Here is a 27,415-nt window from a genome sequence, read left to right as displayed (position 1 = left end):
CTGCTGGGCTCCAACCACGGCTCCTTTCTCTCAGTGCCAGAGCCAAGCTCCTTCCTGCCTGGGGCTTCTCCAACCAATGCACTTGGTTCCTTCTTACTGGTGGCTTCTGGAAGATCACCCTGCACCCATCTCTTCTGCCACTCTCTTCCACAGCCCCCATCACAGTTTGGAATTACTTGTGGCTTTATTTGCTCCTTTGGTGTCTGTCATGCCCTCTTTCCCTACCCCCAGGGCTGTAAACTCCAGCAGCCTAGGCTCTGCTGATCTCCATGGCTCCTCAGACTCAAGCTCCTAAAGTAACCTCAGTAGCCATGAGGTGCTCACTGAAGGTGTCTGGGCTGTTAGAGCAGAGGAGGATGGGCCCCAGTTAGCAGCAGCAGACAGCCTGGTCACTTCAGAGCCCAGCAGGGTGGGCGGCTCCCTCCTGAGTGCATCTCCAAGGAACAGCCCAGGTTGAGGTGGGGCCAGGTAGCCCATGACGTCACCAGGCTTTGGCTTTTTCTGCTGTTGTGGTCTGCAGAGCCAGGCTTATGTACATGAAGGCCATAATTACAAAGCTCTGCTAAGCACAGTTTTGCTTGTTAACGCTGCAGGGCTGAGGAGGCAGAGACTGTGAGCTAAGAAGATAGAAACAAGTTGCCTTTGTCAGACATCTGCTATTGGAAAGTGAACAGCCTTGGTAACATGATGGGGAGGCAGATGGCTCTTCTTTCCTCATAATATCTTCTCTGCTGGACCCCAAAAATTCTCAGCTCTTTCTAAAGTCTACAGGCATTCATCATTGTCACACAGAAGCGTGTTTTCAGAGGTGTTTGTGCCAGGGCCCTGTTGATTACCACAGGGAAGCCCTTCATCCTTCTTCACCATCTTCATTTTGCCTCTCATAGGCTCAAGGTCCCTGTTGACATCAGAGTCAATTCCCCTATCCTCCTCCCAGGCTTTGAGGAGCTCACCCGCCTCTTGCCCTCCTGAACACCTCACCACCCTCATCTTTTAGAGCCCTTCTTGAGTCCACAGAGTCCTCTTAGCTCCCTGGCACACTGGCTGTCTGATCCTGTCTCAGGCCAGTCAGCGGCTGGCCATCTGCCTGCTCTCCCCAGGCCTCCCCTACACCCAACCATTTAGCTCCTTTCCTCTAAAACACAGCTTGAGGCAGTGCTCCTGCAATTATTGATATTAACTGCAATTACTTGTCTTGTCTTCTGTTTTACTTGAGGACTGGGCCTTTGGGTTTCTCTGCAGAAAATCAGATACTGCCCATCACGCTTAGAGGGCCCAATAGATGTCAATTAAAATTAAAATGCTGAGGCCAGGAATACTGTCTAGGAGGATAAGCAAAAAAAAAAAAAAAAAAAGGCAAATCAATGTGTGGAAAGCACATAAGAAGTTGCTTTTAAACATCATACAGAAACATTCTCATAAAGTTATTCAGTCTTAGGAGGAAAAAAAGCAGGGTTTTTTTTGGTTTTTTTTGTTTTTTTTTTTTGAGATGGAGTCTTGCTCTGTCGCCCAGGCTGGAGTGCAGTGGCGGGATCTTGGCTCACTGCAAGCTCCGCCTCCCTCCATTCTCCTGCCTCAGCCTCCCGAGTAGCTGGGACTACAGGCACCTGCCACCACGCCTGGCTAGTGTTTTTGATTTTTTTTTTTAGTAGAGACGGGGTTTCACCGTGTTAGCCAGGATGGTCTCAATCTCCTGACCTCGTGATCTGCCCGTCTCGGCCTCCCAAAGTGCTGGGATTACAGGCTTGAGCCACCGTGCCCGGCCAAAAAAAAAGCAGTTCTTGATCATTGATTGGCTGTGGGGCAGGGCAAGGAAGGGAAAACGGAGTGCTGTGGCTTGGCGGCATCCCCACCCAAGTCTCATCTTGAATTGTAGTTCCCGTAGTCCTCATGTGTTGTGGGAGGGATCCTATGGGAGGCAATTGAATCATGGGGGTGGGTTTTCCCCATACTGTTCTCATGATAGTGAATAAATCTCACGATATCTGATGGTTTTATAAAGGGCAGTTCCCTTTATAAAGGGAACATGCTCTCTTGCCTGCCGCCATGTAAGATGTGCCTTTGCTCCTCCTTTGTCTTCTGTGGTGATTGTGAGGCCTTCCCAGCCATATGGAATTGTGAGTCCATTAAACCTCTTTCCTTTGTAAATTACCCAGTCTCACGTATGTCTGAACAGACTAATACACTGAGACAACACCAGAGTCCTTCAATGATTTTGTTCAGGACCTGTCCCCACCAAGAGGTAACTTTTAGTAACCACAGTCAGGATGGTTATTCTGATCTCTAGGATGTACCAGATTGAATAATGAATAGGTTCAGAACTATCTATTTTTACATTACCCAACTATTCTTCCCTCTCCTCCTCTTTTTCCAAGTTATGCCCAAGTGTTAACAATTACTGAAATCAAGAGGACAGGTCTTTTTGCTTGAAGATTCCTCTACTCACCCAGAAAAAAACAATTAATTAGGCCCTCCCCCAGATCCTTACCACATTTGAACTCTTTTATTTTTCTTGAATTGCTTTTCACTGATGAATAGTACACATGTATTGTACAGATCTTAAGGGATATGCCAATGAGTAAAGACAAGTGTATAAACTAGTGAAATGCATACTCCTCTCAAGACAGTAAACATTTCCATCAATCTAGAAAGTTCTTTGATGTTTCTTCCCCCGATAGAATCTCCCGACTCTTGCCAAAGATGGCCATTATTCTGAAATCTATCACCGCAGGTAGTATTACCTACTCTGTATCTTCATATAAATGGAATCATGTAGTATGTTATTTCTAATTTCTTTTAGGCAGCAAACTCTTTCTGAGATTTATCCTTTATTGCTTATTATCAGTAGTTTTGGTGGTGTACCCTTTTCCTCTAGTTGATTTTAAAATCTTCTCCTTATCACTGTTTTCAAGAAATTTGATAAAAATGTGTCTCAGTGTTGTTTAATTTATTTTATGTATTTATTCATTGAGATGGGGTCTTTTACTGTCACCCGGGCTAGAGTGCAGTGGTGTGATCATAGGTCACTGCAATCTTGAACTCCTGGGCTCAAGAAGTCCTCCTGCCTCAGCCTCTTGAGTAGCTGGGACTACAGGCATGCACCACCATGACCGGCGCCTTCCATGGCCTGCTTCAGATGATCTCATAATGCATTGAATACACTCGTGTTCCTCACTCAAAAATCACAGGACTCTCAGAAATATTTATACTTTGGCAAAAGGATATTTTTCCTCTAACTTGAGAAATGATAAGACTTATGACATAAATTCTTTATTTCTCACAGTGAAGTTCATAATCCACAGAACATTATCACTGGTAGGATGATGTATTATTCACCTAGTTTCCACCTGGTATATAATCTCAGTTTGCTCTTGCAATTGAGGAAAAAGTTGGTAATGAGACATAATACAGCACTAAGGAAAGCTCTCCTAAGAATGAGATACAGATATTTATTTCTTAGCAGTTACTAAGCACAATAGAAATTTAGTTTTTACATATTTCATTTCCTAAAGCATGGCAGTGAGGGCTTCGTATTCTAGACTGTTTTCAACTTGCAGAGGCCTCTTCATCACAGGCTCTGATATCACCTTCCTTTTATGCACACCCAGACTCAGTCTGCCCTAGCCCATCCCTTAGGAAGTTCCTGTTCGGGGGCAGAGTCTCAGGCTGCCTCTTACTCTGAGGAGAGGGGCAAGATAGTCCCCATTGCCATGCCCTGTGCAATTACCAAGCCTAGTTGGAAAAGGTCCTTGACTGCATGGAGATTCTGATTAGCTAAGAGCTTGTAGAAGCAAGATCATCGATTCTGCCTCCCCAAACTCAGCAGTAATCCTAATTACAACACAACAAGACCTCTCCCTGCTTCTGTCCAGCTCTAGGTGTGTGGGTGTGTGGCAGCATTAGAGCCAGTAAAATGCTGAGAGATTTCTAGGGGAGAGGCATACGATTCTTTCTTGCAATAAACTTGAAGCTGAGAGGATAAAAGTTCTGAATGAGGATCCAAGTCCATGAACTTGGGAGCAGAGCCAAGAGAAACGCAACCCAGAGATGCAGAAAGAGCAAAATGATGTCCTGGAAACCTTCTTGGAAGCCCTGCATCATGTCACATGGAAGATTTCCCTCACCCCAAACTTCTGTGAGCTTAAGCCAATCTGACTTACATGTTTGGCAAAGATCTGTACACTTTTTTCCCTCCTGGATGTATTTAGGAAAAAAATGATAGAAAACCATCCAGTCAAAGAGTGATGCATGGAGAAGCTAAGACAAATTAGCCCCAGATAAGGTAAGAAGGATGTCAGGGGAACTCACTAATCATGGATTCGTATAAACCAATGGTTGCATAGAACTGCTCATGTTAAACTAAGCAAGATGAAAAGAAATACCCTAGGATTTACCCAAACAAAAGAGAAGAAAAGAAAGGGTAAACACACCTCTAGCTGGAAAAACATCCAATCCAATGGGATCTACACCAACATAGCAGAAGAAAAGAAAAGAAAGGGTAAGCACACCTCAGGCTGGAAAAACATCCAATCCAATGGGCGGAAGCAGTTTCCTCTGCATGTATTATGCTATGTAAGAACTTACTTATAATAAGAAAGATTCAGTTACACAAGGGACTAATAATGAGATATAAAACAACAGAGATAAGTTAAAAGAAAACTTCAAAGAAAACCAGTTGAGAGTCCAAGCCATATAACTTAAGATTTAATACATAAGTTGGAAAAAGTTTTAGCTAAAAATGAATTATCATTGTGGAAGAAAGTCACAGTGAATAGACAGCAAAAATATAAAAGGAATAAAGCAATTACAAGAGGGTGGATAGTGGATATGAAGGTCAAAGACAACCCAATACGAGGATAAGTGGTGTGTCTGCAAGTAAAATTTCAACAAGTGGAACACACAATTTAGAAATATGACACAGAAAAATGTTTCTGTAATAAACTGAATATGCAAATTGAAAAGAGAAATTACATGAAAGGAGAATAAAATGAACCAGAATAATCTAAACAAAATTTAGGTGGGTATGGCTGCACTTCACAAACAGACTCTTATAACCGTGCTATCAGAGTAACTCAGTCACATACAGAGAGAAAAAATATGGCTGGCCTCAGACTCTTCAACAGCAACGCTCAGTGCAAAAAGACAATAAAGTGGTAGCTACAAAATTCTAAGGGAAAGAAAATGTGACAGCTGTGTGGTCATTCAGTGAAGGCTGACTACCTCCTTGGACTGTGATGGAATAAGAAGGCCAGAATGGCCCTAGAGTCTTAAAAAATTAGTAAGACAGAAAATAATATATGAAGGAATGGTTTCTATAGTAGACATCAGACATCAGGCAGCACAAGGCCATGATTCCTGAGATAAAAGAAACACGTGAAGTAAGACTGACAATTGCCCCAGGAAGTTTTCAAGGAGGAAATTTCCAGGTTATGGTGCAGAAGGGGAAACGAAAGAAGCCAATGGTCTTCTGGAGTTGAACAGAAAGAAACCAAGGTTTGAGGAGGCCAAAGTGCTAGGATTGGTGGTGAGTGCTGGAGAGGAGAGAGCTGCAGAGGGAAGCTGTAGAAATCTAGAGGGATCCCTGGAATCATTAATTGAGTGCTGAGGCACATACCTCAGAGGAAGCTATGGAGACCAGGCAGGGAACCATGGCAAAGCCGAGTAACAAACAATTCCTGGAGCTTACACAGGACTGGAAAGAAAGATCTCTTAATAGAGAATCCAGAAAGAGACCTACACAGATATGGTCATCTGATTTTCAAAGAAGACGCCAAGGCAGTTCATCAGGGAAGGGATAATCTTTTCAAGAAACCAAACTGGGACAACATCCTAGCCACACGCATAAAAATGAACCTCAGCCCTTACCTCGTATCATGTACAAAAATTGACTCGAAATAGACTAAAACCTTAAATATAAGACCTAAAGGTATAAAATTTCTAGAACAAAACACAGGAAAATAAATCTTTGTGCTCTTGGATTAGGCAAAAATTCTTAAATATAATAGTTAAACCATATTCCATAAAATGAAAAAATTGGTAAGTGAGACTTCACCAAATTTTTAAAATTTTGCTCTTCAATGACGCTGTTAGGGAAATGAAAAAACAACCCAGATACTGGAACAAAATGGTTGCAAGACATATAACTAATAAATATATGATATATGTAAAACATATATCTAATAAATATATGATATATGTAAAACATATATCTAATAAACATTGTATCTTGAGTGTAAAATATAAAGAATTCTTACAACTTAACAAAAAGAAGACAAATCAATAAGAAAATGGACAAAAGATGTCAACAGAGGCTTCACCAAATAAAGTATATGAATGGCAAACAAACACATAAAAAGATGTCCAATATCATTAGTATTAGCAAAATGCAAATAAAAACCACAGTGAGATATCAGCAAACACTCATTATAATGACAAATTTTGAAGGACTTATAATAGCAAGTGCTGGTGAGGATATGGAGCAACTGAAACTATCATACATCTCTTGTGGGAATGCACAGTAGAACAGCCACTTGAGAAATCAGTCTGTCAGTTTCTTATAATGTTAAATATACACTTACCATGTTCCAGTAATATCTCTCTTATTTATTTACACAAGAAAAAGGAATCAGGTATCCACACATAGACTTGTACTCAAATGCATAACAGCTTTCCTCTTAACAAGTATAATGTATCGATGTAACTGGAGTCTACCAAAATGTCCATCAACTGCTGAGTGGATCAACAAATGTGTGTCTATATCTAGATGAATCTAAAAAATAAAGTCAGATACAGAAGACTACTTACTATACCATTTTTATGAAATTATAGAAAAGCCAAAACTATAGTGACAGAAAAGCAGACCATAGAATGGTAACTTAAAGCAATATTTCATGTAAAATTACAAACATTTTCCAGTGCTAGAGAAAAAAGGGCTTTCTCCTACATTTATGGTGGGATTATGAATTGCAAGCCAGTTTGGGGTCAATCTGTATTTAATATAATAAATCTAAAAATGTCTATCTGAGTCAGCAATTCTCCTGAGATTTTAAGGATATAGTTAATGATCTGTATTCAAGCAAATTTATATAAGCAAAAAATTTAATAATATCCAAAATGGCCAAAATGAAACATCGTTAAATAAATGAGGGTAAATCCATTAAATGGAATAGCATAGAGTGACATAAAATGTTGTAAGCATTGATTATAAATTGTCTACAAATAAAATCTCAATAAAACCATAAGAGTAGATATTTTAAGATCACATTCTTTGATTAAAAATTATAGAAAACTGGAAACAAAAAACCAAAATAGAAATAATGCTATCATACAATTATCTTACAAACTTTGTCCTCAACAAACAGGAAATAAAAAATGCAATTTAAAGATGTTAAATGCCGATTTACATATATAAAAACCTATGGAACCTAGCCAAAGATATATATATATATATATATATATATATATAGAGAGAGAGAGAGAGAGAGAGAGAGAGAGAGAGAAATATTCATGGTTTTAAATATTTTATTAATGCAAAAACAAAATAAGAAAATAAAACATTCATTTCAGAAAATTAGAAAAGGAAAAACTAAATAAAAGACAGCAATAGAATAGCAGCAAAGATAAAATTTAATATTAGAAAAAGACCCAGGAAATGAAACAGATATGCAGTAAGGAGCAGAGAAGACAACAGAAATTCTGGTTCTAGTAATTTCCTGAGTTCTCATTGTCACCTCGCCTTGGGTAATGTGAAATAATCCTGTATCTTAAAAAAAAAAAAAAAATCACTTTTCTGTTTCACACAAACTTGAGTTGATATGTAAATAGCCTTAATAACTGTTGAGTTAGGATACCAAATCCAGAAAGTATAAAGTATAAGACTGAAATATTTGGTTACATAGACATTTTTAACTTGAGCCAGTAAAATATCTACACATAATGTTGAAAATGTATAAATGTATAAATATGATTGAAATGCAAATAACAAAATGAATATATATATTCAATGAATATATTTCAGTATACATATATATATATCCACAAGATACACAGAACTGATAAAAGTTTACTGTCTTTACTGTACAAAAAGTCATGAATAAAAAACGTCTCTATATAATAGATGAGCCAACATCATAAACAGAAAACTGTGTGAGTAAAACTACACATGGGTAATAAGCCTATTAAAATATAGTAACTCTAACTGACATGTAAAAATCAAATAATGCCAACAAGCTACTTCTTGTCTCCCAGCTTGTGAAAGATTAAAAATACTAGCAATACTATGCTGTGGGGAAGCTGTGGAAATTGGGAACTCTAATGCAAAATGCTGTTGGTAGAAATTTAAATTGGGACACACTTTCTGCTAGTGTACACATATTTTTTGTTGACTCAACAATTCTCCTTCTCAGAATTTATCTCAAGGAAATCCTAGAAAGGTTAGCAAGGTTGAACATAAAAGGAGTATCACCACATCATGGGTACAACAGTGGAAAGCTGGAAACAACCTCAATGTCCACCAAAAAGGGTTTGTAGAAATAATTTGTGGTTGGTTTGTACAATGGTAAACGTGATCTATTGACATGAAAGGATTGCCATGGCAATTTGTTGAAATTTTTATGAAGCAGATTATAAAATAGAACATAGAGTAGGACTCGGTTTTATTATAAATGTGTGCATGATGCTACACCAGATGTTTGTCTCCTCTGAAACTCATATTGGTGAGTTTCAGTGTGGCAGTATGGAAAGTTGCCACTTTTATGAGGCAATGGAGTTATGAGGGCCCTGCCCTCATGAGTGTATTAATTCTTTCATGGACTAATGGATTAATGGACCAATGGGTTTTCTCCGGAGTGGGACTGGTGGCTTTATAAGAAGAGTAAGAGAGACCTGAGCTAGCACTGTCAGCCCACTTGCTTTCTGGCCACTATGATGCCCTGTGCCACCTCAGGACTCAGAGTCCTCACTAGCATGAAGGCCCTCACCAGATGTAGCCCCTTGGCCTTGGACTCCTCAGCCTTTAGAACCATAAGAAATACATTTCTGTTCTTTATAAATCACCCAGCCTCGGGTATTCAGTTATAGCAGCAGGAAGCTAAGACATAAAGCTATCGGTATGAAAGTCTTTGCCCAACTATGAACACAATTACTTCTTCTAGGATAAATTATTTATTATATCTACTTTCTTCTTTATTCTTGCCAGTTGCATTTGAATACATTTTTGTAATGGGCCTATGTAATACAAAATACAATAATAAATACAAAATTATTTTCCACACTAGGAATAGGGCCAGAAGAAACTAACTACTGAAATTCTGTCCCACCCTTTAGAAGTGTGGTTAAAATTAATAGACTTAAATGGAAAAAACAGTAAGTTTTCCAATAATATACATGTTTTGAGGATGTAGGAAAGTGTGTACCTTCACTGTATTAAGGGCATGGCGGGTGACTGGTATCTTTTTCTAATGAGCAGCTGGGCAATGTGTAGCAACAGCTTCAGTAACATTCACAGACTGACTCACTTCTAGAAGTCTAAGCTAGGAAATAATCAGAGATATGAACAAAGGTTCATGCATGAGGATGTTCATGCATTGCTCTTCCTTAATCATAATTTTGAAATAGAAACAACATAAGTGTCCACAGTAGTAGAGTATGTGTGTACGTATCTCCAATAATTTATTGAACAAATGTTTGCTGAGTGTCTTCTCTGGGCCAGGCTCTTTCAGAGTCCCTGGAATCCAGTGGTACATAAAACAAACATGTCCACCTCCTAGAGCATGTCATCTAGTCACAATAACGGAAAAGACAGATGATCAGCTAATTCCACAAATAAGTTAGGTGTTAATAAAGAAAAGTAGAGGATGAAGTAATTGCGTTTTTGGCCATTAAAAGTAAATGCAATTTTCAATGGCAAAAAGCGCAATTACATTTGCACCAACTTAATATGCTATTACTAAATAATCAAAGAATACAGTAAAAAGTGGTATGGAAAACATGCTATGAATGAAATGATCTTTTAGCCAAATGGGAGAGTTTTTCTAAAGTCCAGAAATGACCATTTATAAACTATTTACCACTCAACAGGGTGGATACAGATATAATGACCGAAAGCAAGAACGTTCAGAACCACCTCTATAAGAGTACTAAAAAGTGATAAAGATGAAACTTCTCAAGATATAATTTAAATAATACACAAATATGATCCAATTTGAAAGAGGAAGTTTGAAAGCCATACCTCTCTGATACAAAGTCTAAAATAGAGAGCTATAAAACATAAGGAGGTGTAAGCTTTTCTCTTTCCACTCCACAGTATACTCGACAAAAGGCTTACCCTCCTTAGGATTTCCTCTTGGAACAATTATAAGAGTCAGATCACCAGTGAGTAAAGAAACTGAGCAATGCATAGCAACAACTTCAGAAAAATCCACAGACTTTATCAAACTTCTAGAAGTCTAAGCAAGGAAATAAGTGGAGCTATGAATAAAGGTTTATGCCTAAAGATATTTGTGTGTTCTTTCTCAGTCATAATTGTGAAGTTGAAACAACATAAATATCCACAATAGAGAAGTATATGTTTACATATTTCCAATAATTCTTGGAGAAGTTGGGATTTCATGGTTGTTGTCTGCTAGACTCAGCAACACTTTGGGAATACAGATCCTCCACACCCTATTATTTAGGAATTCTACTCCTGTCATGATATGGTAGGCTAAACTTGCTTCCATGACACTTGGCCAAGGATTATAAATTAATTGTGTGATTGAGGAAGTCCCTGGGAAGACCATACCCACCCCTTGTTCATGCTGGTTGGCTGTAACCATAGCAGCCTCTTACTCCAGACCAAAGTTCAGCTACTGTAAATTTTATGACCATGTTCAGAGTTCAATGTCCATTAGCATAACCCTTCCTTAGGAAGAGTGAGATTTTATATTTGACAACAAAGTGTTACACTCTATTTCTAAGTACTAGACTTCAAATGATAAGGTCCAAAAGTATTATAAGAAGATATTCATTTTTTTGTCCTAGAGAACTTATTTTCCTGTGAAAATGCCTACCACAAAGAAGACATTGATGTTCTTATCAAGCTTTTTCACCAGCCTTGGGTCTTTCATTGTAATTTGCTCGATTCTTGGGACACAAGCATGGATCACCAGTACAATTGCTGTTAGAGACTCTGCTTCAAATGGGAGCATTTTCATCACTTATGGACTTTTTCGTGGGGAAAGTAGTCAAGAATTGAGTCACGGACTTGCAGAACCAAACAAAAACTTTGCAGGTAAATGATAAACTAATTTGAATGGATATCATGAGATTGAATTCAGGTTTATGTCATTCTATATTTGGGCCAAATAACCATTCAAAAATAATTTCTTTGTAAGTTTTGGGTTAGGCTGACGATGCAAGTCTAATAATACAAGATAATTTTGGAAATTTGCCATGCCATTATTTGAGCTTCCTCAGTTCTGCTTGTGTCTATTAGTACAATAGTCTAAATCATTCCAGCAGTGGTGATATTTAAATAACACCTACCAAGTTGATTGACAAGTAAATAAGTAAAAATATGTGACAGCAATATGGCATTGAATAGCCAGTAGGAATGCATGTTTTAACTGTATTGACTGGGTTTTTAGTTGGACCCACAACCTCTGTCTAGAATTTCACAAGTGGCATCTATGCAGGAAAAAGTAAAATGGGAAATTAATTATCTCTGTTTCTCAAGTTCATTTCTTTAACCGATTTGAATTTACCTCCAAAATATCTAATCGTTGGGAATTATATTAAATTTCCATTAATTTATTAATTGTATATTTGATAGGAATTCCTAAACTTTTTATTTCCTGATTTCTTATATAATAATGCCATCCTCTCAATGGAAGAATATTAAAAGTTCATTGAGAATAATAAGTTGATTTAGCTACTTATTTGGCTTTTGAAGTTTGATACCTACCTTCATGTTTTCTAAATTTAAAAACATTTGTAAGTTATGTAACACATTAAATGGACTTTGTTTTGAACAAAGTTGTATGCTAGTATTATACAGACATTACTGGGTATCATACAATCATTACCTTTTGACTCATAAATATGCATCATTTTCTACCCTATACACATGTAATGTTTAGTCCTTGTGTAATGCAAAAAGAAGTTTGAGTCCTGGACACTAGCTGTAGGCTCTAGCTCTAGTGTGTTTATGACTTTGTTAATGAAACTATTTTCTTAAATCCAAAGCAGCCTGGTTGTGTTCCCAAGTTATACATTTGTCATTTAGATGTTAGCAAAAGCAGCGTCTCCCCGGGCATTGCCAGAGCCTTTCAGGGACATCTCCTCTGGTGTCAACCTCAGCTTCCCATAAGGATGGGGAACATTGGCTTTCCAGCAACTTTCAAAGACTCAGTCATGCTTTCAGTTATATGAATAGCATTTTCAAAACCAAAAAGTGTCCTGAAACCTCAGACACATTTAAAAAATTGTAAGAGACAAAACCTACCAGTTTTTTTTTGGTTTCCATATGGTGTCTGTTTGGAACCAGTTGATTTCCAATTTGAGATAAATGGCTTCAAAGAAAGCATCAACTATCTCTATGCACGGAGACTCAGAGGAGGCCAGGATGGGTCAGGACCTGGCTCTAAAGCCCTGTGTGCATGCAGGTGAGCATGGTGATGTCAGAGGACCAGAGCAGGCACTCGTCCCTGAAAGGGCCCAGGGCCAGGTAGGTGCTGCAGCCCAGGTGAGAGCACAGTGAGGCAGAATATTTGCCTTCCCTTTGCTGGATCTCTACTTTCAGTCTTTGTTACTGAGGAGCCACGTTCTGACTTTCCACAAGTCACTGCCCAACCTCCTGGTGCTGCAGAAGGTGAACCGCCACCCAATTAATGAAGGTGCTGCACTGTCACTCTGGTTGACACCTAAGGACCCCTCAGAGCCTAGGGGGTCTTCATTGCCAATGATTGTAATAATCGTTGAGCTTGAACACCTGTAAGCAGTTCTTTCAGACAGGGGAAAGTCATCTTACTGGAACCTTCAACTTGTGGTGTTCAGCTGCTAACAATCCTGGGACGCTTCACCTGGGAGCAGCCCTGCAGTGTGCACAATGAGACATGGGTGCTCTCCTATGGTTTCTCATGGCCACCCGGGGCTTCTTTCAAATCAGAAACCAACCATGGGCAGTAGAATCAAATCTGTATAAATGCCCCTTTCTTGCCCAACAGTGGTGGACTGACCGTTCCAATTGAGAAGTTGACCACATGAGCTTCTTGGCTAGGGCGAGGTCACATCAAGAGTCTCCCAAGAGTAATAATTATTGCAAAGCTCTGCTGTATTTCTGCATGGTATTTATCACATTGAGCCAGTTTTGTCTGTAGATTTTGAAACAAAATAGCAGAAGGAAGCAATGACGGCTGATTTCAAAGTGCCAAAGTAATTCAGCCAACGTTGGTCAATCTGTGGGGAAAATCGTTCTTCAGACCTGGTAAGGAAATTCTCCAGTGTGTAACTTGGAGGGTACAGGCAGCTCAGGCTGACTGGCTGCATCCTGGTTTGCCCAACATCCAGATGAAAAGTGGCAGGTCCTGTATGTCCACCTGTGAGCAGGTTGTCTTTGCTACTCCCAAAGTTCTGGAGATCTGATTTCTGTTCCAAAACACTTCCCTGAGCAGCTGCTGCGTGTATGAGGGGCTCAGGAGACTGAAAGGAATTGCACATGGTTCCTGGCCTTGGAGGGCTCACCATCCAGTGTGAGAGAAAGACCCTTCCTCAGTTAAAATCGGTGCCCTGCACTCACTGCTGGGGCATGGTATGTGCAGGTCTGCATGGAAGCAAGGGTTTGGGGGGAACACATGCCTGCAAAGCCCCGTTGGAGGACAGAATCCTGAAAAATGAGCTGCTAGGAGGTGTAAGCTCACACTGTGGCCACCCACCTCCCTCTCAGTTCTGGATCTTGGGTGCCATGTAAAAGGAAGTCATTCCTTTAACTCTGTGTTTTGCAAATGTGGTCAGGATCCGGAAGCATGGTGTGCTCTGTTTCCTCACACTGGCAATCGTGGCAAGATGAGTCATTCACATTTAGGACATGGAATTCCCGTGAATGTCATTTCAAATATTACTCAGCCTACGCGCTGACCAGAACGTATTGTTTACAGAATCATTTTGACAGGAAAAGTTTCTATGATAGTTTGTTGTTGTTGTTGTTGTTGTTGTTTTGTTTCATCACCCAGGCTGCTTCACACCCAGACTGGAGTGCAGTGGCGCTATCTCGGCTCACTGCAATTTCCACCTCCTGAGTTCAAGCAATTCTCGTGCCTCGGCCTCCCTAGTAGCTGGGGTTATAGGAATGTATACCACGGGTGGCTAAATTTTGTATTTTTAGTAGAGACAGGGTTTCACCATGTTGGCCAGGCTGGTGTCAAACTCCTGACCTCAAGTGATCTTCCCACCTTGGCCTCCCAAAGTGCTGGGATTACAGGCATGAGCCACCGCACCCGGCAAGACTTTTCTTTTCTGAGACAGGGTCTTGCTTTGTCGCCCAGTTTGGAGTGCCGTGGTGCCATCATAGCTCATTGCAGCCTCTACATCCTGGGCTCGAGAGATCCTCCTGCCTCAGCTTCTGGTGTAGCTGGGACCACAGGCAAGCACCACCACACCCAGCCACTTTTCTGATGTTTTGTGGAGACAGCGTGTCACCAGCCCAGGCTGGACTTGATTATGAGAGATATTTCTCCTCTTGTGACATTGCACTCTTTGTTCTCGGTTCCAAGAACAGTCTGATTTGCAGATGTGTGGGACTTTGAGCAGTCACGTTGCCTGCAGCGGAAGGTAGAATCACCTGGGATGCGGGTGAAGCATCCCCACCTGGACCAGATGAATAGCAATCTCCGCGGGGTGAGGCCCTGACCTGCTCGTTTTTTAAAAAATCTTCCCAGGTGATCCTAATTCAGTGTTGACAACAACCAAGGCCAGGCACTAGAGTGACAGGCGTTGCTGTACTGGGTATTGCTTTTTAAGTCCTTTGGATGTGGCCTGCTTGAAATTAAATTAATTGATTGGCAAAAAGCTCTAGACAACCTTGCAAAGGAAGCAAGGCCGACTGAGGGAAAGCTCGGCTCCCGGCTGGCCTTTCAGTGCTGCATCCGGGTCAGGACCCACTGCAGCTGGTGCGAGTCTCTCCCCACCTGGCACTTCCCCGCCCGCTAGTTCTCTTTTCTCCACCGACCTCCACGTGTTCTCAGGGAGCTCAACATTGCACCATTAGTCCAGGCTAAAAATAATTAGAAAAATAAATCTGCTGCAGAAACTAATGAATTGCAAAGAGAAGAACAAATGAAGTTTATTTCTCCAGAATTCATAAAGAGCCCCCACCTTACTACTCCTGTCCTGTCCGCATAAGGAGAGTCTCCTGGAGAGCAGTGTTCATCCTCTGCCCCGAGGGATGTCACCACACTGGGAGGGGAGAGTATAGAGGACAAAAAGGGTGCCCGCCCAGGCTCAGGCTCAGGCTCATCCTCTGCCCCGAGGGATGTCACCACACCGGGAGGGGAGAGTATAGAGGACAAACAGGGTGCCCGCCCAGGCTCAGGCCACTTCTCCCCAAGGAACCCTGGCAACTTTCTGAGAGGCTGGGGCACCAGCCTGGGCTCCCTGGGAGAGCTACCAGGTCACACTTGGAGATCTGTTGATAGAACGAGCTCCTCCCTCAGGTACTGGGAGCTGCCCTGTTCAGGCTCCCTGGTGACCAGGTGTTTATGGAGGAAGTCACGGTAATTCCCACCCATCCACTCACAAAGCCATGGGCTCTCCCTTGATGTCCGAGGACTTACTGAGAACCAGAACTCAAAAGGCAGATGGCCAGTGGGGCCTGAAGGGTTACATTTCCCTGCGTGGGGAGCCCGGATGTCCGGACGGCTCTCAGTGGCACCCATTATCCACTGCCCAGCAGCACGCTTCTGCCTCCCAGCTGCGGGATCTGCGGGTCAGGCGCTCTCCTCTGTGGCCACGTTGTTCTTGGCTGTTTCCTGGGACAATTAGCGCCACCTGTGAGGTGGCTTTCCTGATTCACACGCTTGCCCCCTAAAAGGAAGAAAAAGAACGGAATGTGTTTGCTAATTTTACAGGCAGAGAGCAGCTGTCAGATGCTATGTAAGTTTATTGTCATTTCATTCTTGATGACTTTCCCTGAATTTTCAGCTTTTATTGTCTAAGTTCTGAGCCAGGAGCTGGAGGGGAGATACAGCTGTCAGACCTGTGTGGCAGGAAATTCAGAAAGCCGGAAAATAATTTCAAAATCCAGCAGTTAGAATCAAGATGAATTGTCACCTTAAAATGCAGAAAATATGAGTCAACAGGCCCCAAATGACTCCCTTTGGAAAAGTCACATCATTAGACCTTACCAAAAGTCACAAACAAAGCTAAATTCAATTGTCACTTTCTAATTTACTCTGAAAAAAAAAAATGGAATGTGAACCATTTACCAATGAATATCCAAAAACCGCTTTTACGAAGTGTGTGAAGCAGAAAAATACTGCAAGCCACTTCAGGGGCCTTGGACACAGCTTTTTAAATTTTTTAATTTTTATTTTTGTTTTAACAGTGAAGTTTCTATTTTCTAGTTAAGTAACCAAATTACTTCTTACTGGTTACCAAACTTTGCTAAGGAGTGAGTTCATTTAGTCCCCAGCAAACTTTGGGATAGACCTCGGAGTTTCGCCTTTAGCGTCCAGGAGGAGCTGGCGAGTGTGGGATGGGAAGCGATTCCCCTTATGGTGACTCAGCAGTGACTCAGCTGCAGCCTCTGACCTGTGCCCCTGAACAGGCGTGTCCTACGTGCTGTAGTTTTATTCCTCCTCTCTTCCGGTGTCATCCTCTACTACTTTCAAAACAAGTGTGTGCTAAATTGTAGCAATATGAATCCCGCATCCGCTGCACCTCCACAGTGAGCAATAGGCAGAGGCAAGAGACGTCACCTGAGGTCAGGGATGGGAACCATCCCAGCCCAGGTGGCCACATCCCACTCACCCAGAAGGCAGGCCCAGCAGGTCCCACCCATCCCAACCCAGACAGCAGGCAGTGGCTGGTGTGACCCATGCCCCGCTAGAGCTCTTCCCTGGGATGCATAGCCCAAGACTATGCTGAGAATTTCAACGTGTTCTATGAGTTATTAGCAGAAATTTCAAAATAGTCCAGTCATCATTGAGCTCAAGTAGGCTGTACCTGTGCGAGCTGGACTTTGCTCACAGTCCCCAGTTCCACTTGAGGAGCAGAATGTTCCCTTGCCACGGTGGTGAAGCCATCAGCCTCATGCCACTGAGCTGAGGCTTGCCCGGTCATCTCCTGGTCTGCTCCCTTCTCCCATGGGTTTTCAAGGGACATGCGGCCATGCCAACCACTGTGAGGCATATCCACCTTGCCCTCCTCCTGCCCTTTTCTCTCTCCTGCCCTTTTCTTTCCTGCACTTTCTCACTCTCCCTTGCAGCCAGGGCCCTTGGGTTACCTGTCACTGCTGCTTCTGGGGCTTCTCCCACTCCTGGTCTAGGAGGCTCTACCCTGAGACCAGCACCACTTGGGATGCCCGCTCTCTCTGGATGAGGGTCTTTACCACAGGACCCTTTTGCCAGCAGCCCCTGAGGCTGTGTCTCAGGCACCTGGTTGCAAGCTGCCGGCCACATCTCCTTCATGCCTACTGTCTGTTCAGTGGGAGGAGACTTTTCTTCCTTGTAGAACACTGCTGATTAAAAAGCCAAAAAAGAAAACGATAGTGAACGGATAGAATTAAGAGGTTCAAAAATGGAGTGAGGATATCCTCCTGTCCAAGGGGAGTGTCGGGTCTCACTGGGAGCCCTGTGTCTATCTGGCCACGTGTGGTGGCTCATGCCTGTAATCCCAGCACTTTGGGAGGCCAAGGAGGGAGGATCACTTCAGCTCAGGAACTGGAGACCAGCCTGGGCAACATAGTGAGATCCTGTCCCTACAGAAAATTGTTTAAAAGGCTGGCCATGGTGGCTCACGCCTGTAATCCCAGCACTTTGGTAGGCCAAGGCGGGCAGATCACCTGATAGTGGGAGTTGGAGACCAGCCTGACCAACATGGAGAAACCCCATCTCTCCTAAAAATACAAAATTAGCCGGGCATGGGGGCACATGCCTATAATCCCAGCTACTTGGAAGGCTGAGGAAGGACAATCGCTTGAACCCGGGAGGCAGAGGTTGGGGTGAACCGAGATCATGCCATTGCACTCCAGCCTGGGCAATAAGAGCAAAACTCCAACTCAAAAAGAAAAAATTTTAAAAAATTAGCTGAGCGTGGTTGTGGTGGCACATCCTGTAGTTCCAGCTACTCCGGAAGCTGAGGCAGGAGGATTCTTTGTTTGAACTTGGGAGATCAAGACTGCAGTGAGCGATGATCTTGCCACTGCACTCCAGTCTGGGTGACACAGCAAGACCCTGTCTCCAAAAAAAGAAGAAAAAAAGAGAAAGAGAAATAGAGTCAGAATAAAGTATGTGTAGCGGGCCAGGCTGTCAGGGACTCTGCAGTCACACCCAACAAAGAATACTCCAGAGACATGGGCTGTTAATCATGTTGGGATTTATATCCCTCCTCAAATATTTGGACAGGCTGCCAGGCAGGAAAGGAGCAAGTGAATTTTGTATGATTCCCAAAGGAGAATTAGGACCCCTGGGTTTAAGTTGTGGAAATGCAGATTTGGGCTCAGCATAAAGAGGAATTTTTCAATCATTACGGTGATGCGGGGAGGGAAAGGGGAGGGGACTTGGTGGCCCCTCCCATGGGTGCCCACAGCACCCTGGGGTCTCCCACCTCCCATGCCTGTTCTCTGAATTCTTTGTGACACTCTGGTTCCATTAGGAACTCCTTGACCTTCGATCCGTGGGCATACGCTGAGGGAATACCACCCCTAGGCCCAGGAAACAGAGATCCTCCTGGCCTTTTCGCTTTCTGTTCTTTCAAGCTGCTCCAGATAAAGATGTGAGGTCTCCAAGGCTCTCTCCCTGGAGATCAGAGAAACCAGCACGGAAAGAAAGAGACTTTCACTTGTTTTGACCCACCTGTTCCCAGTGATGTTGCTGTGGCCTTACTGTGACTCAGAACTTTCTCCCAAATCACTTTCTCCCATGTCCTGGTGACTTTTGTGGAACGTCCCTGTAAACACTGTTTAATGTACTGGCCTCCTCCACAGGGCCTCACGCACCCTGACAGCCCGTGGCTGGGCTGGGCTTACATGTAAGTGCACCCCTGTGGTGCCTGGGCCTTGCATCCTCCACAAAAGAGCAGGTGGAGGATATGGCTGGTGGGGGTCAGAAGCCTGCAAAACCAGGAACCCAGGACTGACAGCCAGGGCACCTTTGCTTCATTTTATGAGTGTCCTTCTATGCCTGGAGCTACTCTGCACTTAAGAAATATGTACTTTTCATGCAATGCTGTTAGGATTCAGAAGAGTTCTCCTTGGAAAGCAGAGTCAAGGCTTACTCACGGGCAAATTCCCAACCGCCTCCAGCATTGGAGCCCTGTGGGCATCTGGTCCTCTCTGTCTCCAGGAAAGTGGAGTCTGAAGTAGGACTCACACCTCAATTTGCACTAACAGAAGTCAATTTCTTATGTCAGCCTTCAGCTTCCACTTTCCTGGTCACCTTTCTTAGCTTTTTCTCTGCTGATGCCACCCCTGACTCATGGAATTACCCCAGACACCACAGGGCTTATGGGATTCTCAGAGTGCACAAGTTTTCAGGGTGACCCGTCCTGTGAGTGCCTCCAAGTGGAAGCCGAGTTAGTGCTTAGAGCAACAGGGGCACTGATGAAACTGTGAAAAGCACCTTGGCAAGGACGGAGCCTGAGCTCATAGTGGGAAGGCTAGCCAGCCCTGCTGCCAGTATCCAGGAAGGCAAACTCTCTCCTAAGGGACTTCAAAACCAGGCTCAATATCCAGTTATCTGTAGTGTCGCGGTTATACCCATCCAACCACTGATTCAACAACCAGCCTCCTGTGGGGAATGCAGGTCTTATTCTTGCATGACTTGGAGGTTCCTGATATCTCTACTGACATCCAACAACTGCTAACTCAAGTACCTAAGAGGGTAGGGTGGGGAGGAATGCCAGCCCAGAGCTGGTATTTGCATTATGTGCTATGCACTCACAAAACATTATTTTAGTTTTAGGGATACTGAATAATTCTTCCCAAAAAACTCTGCATTTGGTGACTATCCTGTTCCTGGTCCTGAGTTTGCTCACGTCGCTCCTGAGCTCTGGGTTTACCTTCTACAACAGCATCAGCAACCCTTACCAGACGTTCCTGGGGCCGATGGGGGTGTACACCTGGAACGGGCTCAGCGGTGAGTGGCCCTGTGAGACCCGGTGCTCTGCAGAGGACCGCATCCCTCTTGTCCCCGTGTCTCCACCTCTCACACACGCATGAACATACAGTCACGTTTACACCAAGGAAACTATGAGGACCTCCCATGAGCTAAGGGCTGGGGTTTATTTTGTCAATCCAAAGTGTTTATGAAGCATCTCTGGAAATATAATTCTGTTTTAAATACACTATTGAGGAGACTTATAACAAGCCAGCCTTTGCTTTTGAGACTCTAACAGAAGAAGTCAAAATGCACAAAAGTCAACAAAATATTGACCGGGCTCCTGCCATGTGCTTAACTCCAAACTAAGCTCTGTGTGGCATATAGAAGCACACACATGTGCATACACATACACATGCACACACACACACATGTGCATACCCACACACACATGAACACACTGGCACACTCTTCCTTCTCTTTCCTCTTCCACATGACAAGAGTCCACTTAGTCTCCACACATGACATCTCTGCATGCTTGTGCCACAGAGCCACAGATAATGGCACATAAGAGAATCTGGGGGCAATACCTTTCTTGTGGGCTACCTGTGAGCCTGGAGTGTGGCTGGGTGGTGTTGCTTGGTTATTTTATTTGTTTCATGGGTGTGGTGCTGGGAGGATGGAGCCCAGATGGGAAGTGGGTCCCAGCTTTGACTCACAGTCTTTTGGCTTTCACTGGGTTTTGCCAGGGCTCTGCGGCTGCCCATCTGCCCAGAGCAGGGCCGGGGAAGTGCCTCTTTGCCCTGCTCAGCTGTCTTCAGGGCCTTGCTCCCCCCAGGCAGCCAGGTTTCCCCTGTTCTTTCCCTCTCTCCATCATTGCAACTGGACCTTGGGAATGAAGCCTGTCCTAAGGAAATGATTTCTGAGGTGGCTTCACAGAAGCTTCAGGTGACACATTTTAACACAGGCCTGAAATTTTCAAGCACAAGAAGGAGGCTCTGGATATCAGACATGTCAGGAAGCCTGAAAGGAGGGGCTGAGAGCAGCACCATCCTGTCCCTCCATTGGGTGTCATCCTTACCACGAGGCAGGTGCAGGTGGCTGGAGGAGGCCAGCAGCTCCATGCCATGTAGTAGAGATGTGCTGAGGAGTATGAACAACTGGCTCTCCAGTGGGGAGAAACAAAGAGAGAAAAAAGCCCTGGTGATTGGAATGGTGTAAGCACAGCCACGTGACCGTTTTCAAACTCCCAATGTGAGATCACTGATGTAGAGTTGAGATGTAAAAACCGGCCCCAGCGCAGCACAGGTAGGACGGTGAGGGATGCTTTTTAAAATGGAAAAGCATTAAGCCAGGACTACAGGTGGGCTGGGTTGCATTACATAATCACACCCCAGCTCCGAGGATTTGGGGTCAGGCTGGTTTAACCACATTCATATATGACTGGCTCTTTCTTTCTGTGCTTGTATTGCTTGGTGGTAAAAACAAATAAATCCCCCAATTTAAAGGGCAGCCACTGTGGATGAGGCACAACAGTCCTATAGAATGAATATCACTGCTTCTCTTTCTTAGAGCAGAGCTGAGTGTCAGAGGTTAAGGGACTTTGTTACAAAATCAGATATACTCACCTGAATGCCAGAGTCCTTTGCCCAAGCTACTTGCATGATGATGGTTCACCCCTGTCAACCAAAACCAAAGGTAAACCAATTGGTACCCGTGGCCAGGGCAAAGAGATAGATTATTTTTACTTTTGCTGATGTAACTAAGAAAGCACGAGAAGCAGTGACTTCAGACACAGCTCGAGTTAGGGTCTTGGCCCGTGTCATGAGGACTGTTTCCTGCCATTGCTCCATCTATCAGAATCCTCGGTGTTGACTCCATCATTCATTAATTGGCTGGATCAATCCTCTTGAAGATAAGATGACTGCTGGCCACTCTGGGCTCATTGCTGATGGTGGCAGCCCCAGGAGAAAAAAACTTCTCATTTCCTTCAAATTCAAAGAAAGTCCTGGGCTACTTTGCACTGGCATTGCCCTTCTCCCATCCCTTGACCAATCTCTGTGGCCAGCAGGGTTGAATTCCCCAAGCCATCCACTGATTGACTAAGGCTACCTGCCCATCCTGGAGCTGGGGCTGGAGTCGGCCCTTCCCCAGCCACAGGGGTGAGTGGGAAAGGAAGACTGCGTTCCTGGAGGGAAAACAGGTGCCAGGGCCAGAGTGGAGGGCCAGGTGTGGCGCCGGCCAAACCACAGGGGCCCAGCATTGCTGTGTCTGCAGCCTGCAGGGTTCAAAGTCTGCCACCTCTTCCATAGGCTGTGGCTTCCACATCTTTGCTCCTCCACAGTGGAGTATGGGCTGGCTTTGCATATAGCAGAGGCCTCATGCATGTTTGGGAATAAAAACAGGGGCCAGACAGCCTCCCTGCAGCCCTGCCTACTCCTATCCACAAAGAATTATTGGATAGAGAGGGAATTCCTGCCACCTTCCTTTCCTGGCTCAGGGGCAAGTTCTCACACACAGAGGGAGGCTGTGAGGTGGGCAGAAAGCAGCCTGAGAGGTTGATGTGGAAGGAGCAGATTGCGTTCTGCTGCCTGCCTAGGAGAAGGCCTCGCACAGATTGGCTTCCTCTAAATGCCCCTTGAGGCTTCTTGACCCTAATGCTTTGATAGGCCTGACTTTTGCCCAAAGTAACCCTTTGAGGGCCCTGATTTTCTTCACAGGAGCTTTGAGGATTGGAGAACTTACTGAAACTCTCAGTTTCAAGGAGGCTCAGCCTGCAGAAGGGTTTGTGTGCAGAGATGCCTTAATTCTTGCCTTGGGTCATGGCTGTGGGAGAGCACGATCAGACTGACCTCTGGGAGTCCTGGGGCCAGAAGGAATTGCTCCAAACCCCTAGGGGCTGGATTTGAACAACCTCTGCTTAGCCAGCAGATGTTGGGTAGGGAAGGAAGTGGGTTTGCTGGCTTGTTTCTGATAGAAAGAAGCAGTTTCTGCTTTGAGGAGACAAATAGCAGTCTCACTTCCTAGGTTCCCGTGACCTCTGACCTCAGCCTACCCTCTGCACCACACTGACCTGATGAGGCTGCATCCTGACCTCAGGGGATAAAATTGTCGACTGAGAGAAGCTTGGAGCCAGAGAGAACTTTGCAGACCGCCTGTTCCAAATACATTTGTGTCTCAACTGGGGAACCCAGAGAGCAGAAAGGGATCAGTAGGTCACGGGGCCCGAGGGTCACAGACCAGGACAGAAGCCAGGGTCCGTGAGCCTTCCGAAGCTCCTCATCTACCCCGGGGCTTCCTCCAGCCCCTGTAAGTCCTTCTGTCCCAGAGGCTGGAGAAGCCTGGCAGGTAGAGGCTCTGGGCATCTCGTCACTAAAGGGGACTCAGGTTGGCATTTTGCGTCTGTGTGTCAGCCCCTCCCGATTCAAATCAAAGTTCTAGGCAGCCCGCTCTGGAAAAAAGCATTTAGCCTATATTCATCCTGCCCCTTTATGATTAAGCTTTTATAAGAAACTTCACAAGAGGAAAATGAAAGATAATTAAGGCCGTGAGGCACCCGGAGAGCTTCAGAGGGCCAGGGCTTTTGTTCGGACAAATTATTGAGAAATAAAACCATTATGTTGAGGATGAAGGTCTGTCATCAAGGAGCGTTTAAAACATTCACCTCATACAAAGCCCCTCTAATTAAGGCCTTTTGAAGGACCGTTTGGAAGGTTTCCCTAGGTGTGGGTTATAGCAGGATACATTTGATGTCCACTGAGTTCCGGGTACGTGGCGGCAGACAGAGTCTCAAAGGGCTTCTATGGCCAGGATCCCCTGGCGGCCCCCTCTGCACATCAAACCTCACTGGGTGAGCCTACTCACCGGCCTCATCACAGGCCCTGGAACATAGGCATCCTTATCCTCCACAACCTTTCTTTTAACAGCTTTATTGACACATGAGTCACACACCATATAATTCACCCATTGAAGTATACAATTTCATGGTTTTTTGTATGTTCTCAGACATGTGCAAGCCTCACCACTGCCAATTTTAGAATCTTTTGATCATCTTGAAAAGAAACCCCATGCCCGTTAGCTATCACCCCCTCCCAGCCCACTTCCAGCCCTAGGCAACCGCAAAAGCCCTAATCTACATTTGTTTGTTTGTTTCTATCTCATCCCCTTTGGAAGATGAGGAATGAGACTCAGAAAGGCTACATGACTCCTCCAAGTTCACCTAGCTAGGATTTGCAATCCTGTTCTCTCTGACTCCAGAACTACGTGCTTTTAACTAGACAAAAATGGCTCTCCCAAGTCTGTACTGAAGCATATTCTTTAAGGCCAGGCACAGTGGTTCACACTCAGCACTTTTGCAGGCAGAGGCAGGTGGATCACTTGAGTCCAGGAGTTCAAGACTAGCCTGGGCAATATAGAAAAAGCTGATCTCCACAAAAAATTAGCCAAGCATAGTGGCATGTGCCTGTAGTCAGCTAGTCAGGAGGCTGAGGTGGTAGGATCAATGGAGCCCAAGAGGTGGAGGTTCAGTAAGCTGAGATCATGCCACTGCACTTCAGAGCCCAGGGGACAGTGAGACCCCATCTCAAAACAAACAAAAAAGCATGTTTTCTAGTGAAGGATATTGTGAAGAATAAAAAAGGGAAGACAGAAACGTACAATAAGTTCTCTTCTCTAATGAGTTTTGTAAGGAGATCCCTCCTGATTAGACACTCTTGCCAGTGGCATCATATGCCATGAGATTCAAGCTCCTGGGATGGCATTTTTGTGGCTCGCAGGGCAGCCCAGTCTCGGTACCCAGTTCTTAGGACCCTGGGACCTCTCCCCAGCAGCTGAGCTTGTATCTCACAGTCCCAGATGCTTCAGGCCCACTGCCCACCCAGGGTCTTTGTTGAGGCAGCTTCGTCCATCTGTGATGCCCTGTCCTTCCTCAGCTCTTCCCAGACCTCCTTATACAGCTTCTTTCTGAACTGTCCTATTCACTCATTCATTCAGCACACTACTACTGCATTCACCACCTAGGAAGTGCACTGTTTGGTAGACCAGTTGCACAACTACTTCTGAAAGCGTTTGAGTCAGCATGTTTGCTGTTGGTCATACACAGCCTTGCACAATCTTTAGTGTTCTATGCCTAGACATCTACTTTGTGTCTTACAATTTTGTATCTTCTCCCTAGTGCTTAAAAGAGTGTAAACTCCCGTGCAGATACTCAATACATACCCACAGATATGTGTTCCGTAAAGATAAGTGACATTAAAAACTGTATCACTATGCCATGCATGAAACTCCATCTTCTTTGCAGCATCCTCCGTTTTTGTGACCATGATACTGTTTGTGGCGAACACACAGTCCAACCTTCTCTCCGAAGAGTTGTTCCACATGCTTTACCCGACAACCGCCAGTAAAGGAACGACCCACAGTTACGGATACTCGTTCTGGCTCATACTGCTCATCATTCTTCTAAATATAGTCACTGTAACCATCATCATTTTCTACCAGAAGGCCAGATACCAGCGGAAGCAGGAGCAGAGAAAACCGATGGAATATGCTCCAAGGGACGGAATTTTATTCTGAATTCTCTTTCACCTCATTTTGGCATTGCCTCTGTTTTACATCAGCCCTGAGTAGTAACTGGTCAGCTTCTCTGGACAATTCAGCATGGTAACGTGACTGTCATTGATGACAGTGTTTGTGTTTCGTGACACTGTATTCTTCATTGATGCTGTACTCCTGAAAAGTTTCTCCCACAAGGTTGGGGAAAATGAATGGGAAATATAGCCCGTCTGTGTGGCTTTCAAAGCAGTAGCATCATGACGAGCGTAACGACCCTTCTGACCTGGTCTCATGATCTGAAATAATAAAAGGTTGTATCATGTTTCTTTTCTTTGAGTATCTCAAAGCACTTCAGCTCCTATGATCTCATTCCCCTCAGGAGGGACCAGGTATTTTTATTCTACTCTATACATGAAGACTTCTGAGAACAGAGGGTTTCAGAACTCACCTTTCCAGGACCAAGTGCTGGAGGCAAAGAGAGACTTTGGAGTAAATGACTTGGTTCTCTGGACCCTCAGTTGCTGGCATATTCAAACCCAATGGTGGGTAAAAGTGATTATATGTGATCCTCAAACACATTTTTGAGATTCCAAGATGGGGTTTGGGTCAGAAAGAGAATAGAAATGAGAAGATCAAAGAGAAAAATGATAGCCCTGTGGTCTATATGGTAAAGAGGCTAAACATTATATTTTTGGTTTAATAGGATTGTGGTGAATTCAGTCAAAATGGAAATGAAACATTGCAGCAAGTTCTAGCAACCACCATGTCAACCAACAGCCTTAGTTTCTGTGGTGTAGACCCGGGTGTGGCAGGTCTGATGGGAGTGTGCCATCCATCAGCAGGCTCCTGCCCAGCTAGAGACTGAGGGAGAAATGGGTTGGAACACTGTGGCTTGCAGGCATTCATTCCTTGAGTCAGAGACAGGGCAAACGTGGAATGCGGGCATGGGGTAGGGTAGCCCTTTGAGAACAGATTGGGTGGTTCCCGGTTTCATGAGAAGCCAGTGGGCAACCAGGAAAATTTTTTAAAGGCAACAGAATGGATCTGACCTTCTTTCCAGTAGACTATTTTCCCAGAAAATCACTTTGAGAATCTTTTGCGCTTGACTAGTTCACAAGTTAGCCAGGTTGAACACTGATAGGGTTCTGAAATGATCACCTTGCATGTCTTGATGGGACTAGGGCCAAAAGGAGCAGAATTTCCTGGGTGTGATTTGCAGAGCAGCATCTCTTTGGGCAGAAGAATATCTCATTTATGAAGCTACCAGGGATTAATGACCTTCTTACTCATTATTTTTTAACACTGTCTTAGAAAGAATATTTTTCATTTAAGAAATACACACAGGATACCTGCGATGTGGCTAGCACAGTGCTAATCAGGGTGTCTGCCCCCATAGAGCTACTGTTGGACAGTTAAGACAGCTATTCAGAAAGCAATTGCTAAACTCCATTTAAAAGAGGTATTTAGTCACAAATTGTGCTCATTCGTTGAAAGGTCGGTTCTCTATCACATTCTGCCCTAAAGTTCTACTTATTCAAAGTTACTCTTAATATTAAATTTGAATGTATTTGTAAAAA

At 43.9% G+C, this 27,415-nt stretch overlaps 1 protein-coding gene across 1 annotated transcript; it reads left to right on the top strand.

The window, feature by feature from the left end:
• Window positions 1-10,884: 10,884 nt before the first annotated feature.
• On the top strand, window positions 10,885-26,160 carry CLRN3 (clarin 3). Its single transcript, XM_005566740.4, has 3 exons — window positions 10,885-11,269; window positions 20,148-20,327; window positions 25,588-26,160. The coding sequence occupies exons 1-3, from the start codon at window positions 11,041-11,043 to the stop codon at window positions 25,857-25,859; spliced, it is 681 nt and encodes a 226-aa protein (XP_005566797.2). The 5' UTR covers window positions 10,885-11,040; the 3' UTR covers window positions 25,860-26,160.
• Window positions 26,161-27,415: the final 1,255 nt, after the last annotated feature.

Source organism: Macaca fascicularis, chromosome 9, assembly GCF_037993035.2.
Source record: "Macaca fascicularis isolate 582-1 chromosome 9, T2T-MFA8v1.1".
NCBI classification, from domain to species: Eukaryota; Metazoa; Chordata; class Mammalia; order Primates; family Cercopithecidae; genus Macaca; species Macaca fascicularis.
Note: the sequence above shows the minus strand (reverse complement) of the source record. Positions and strands in the feature narration are given on the sequence as shown.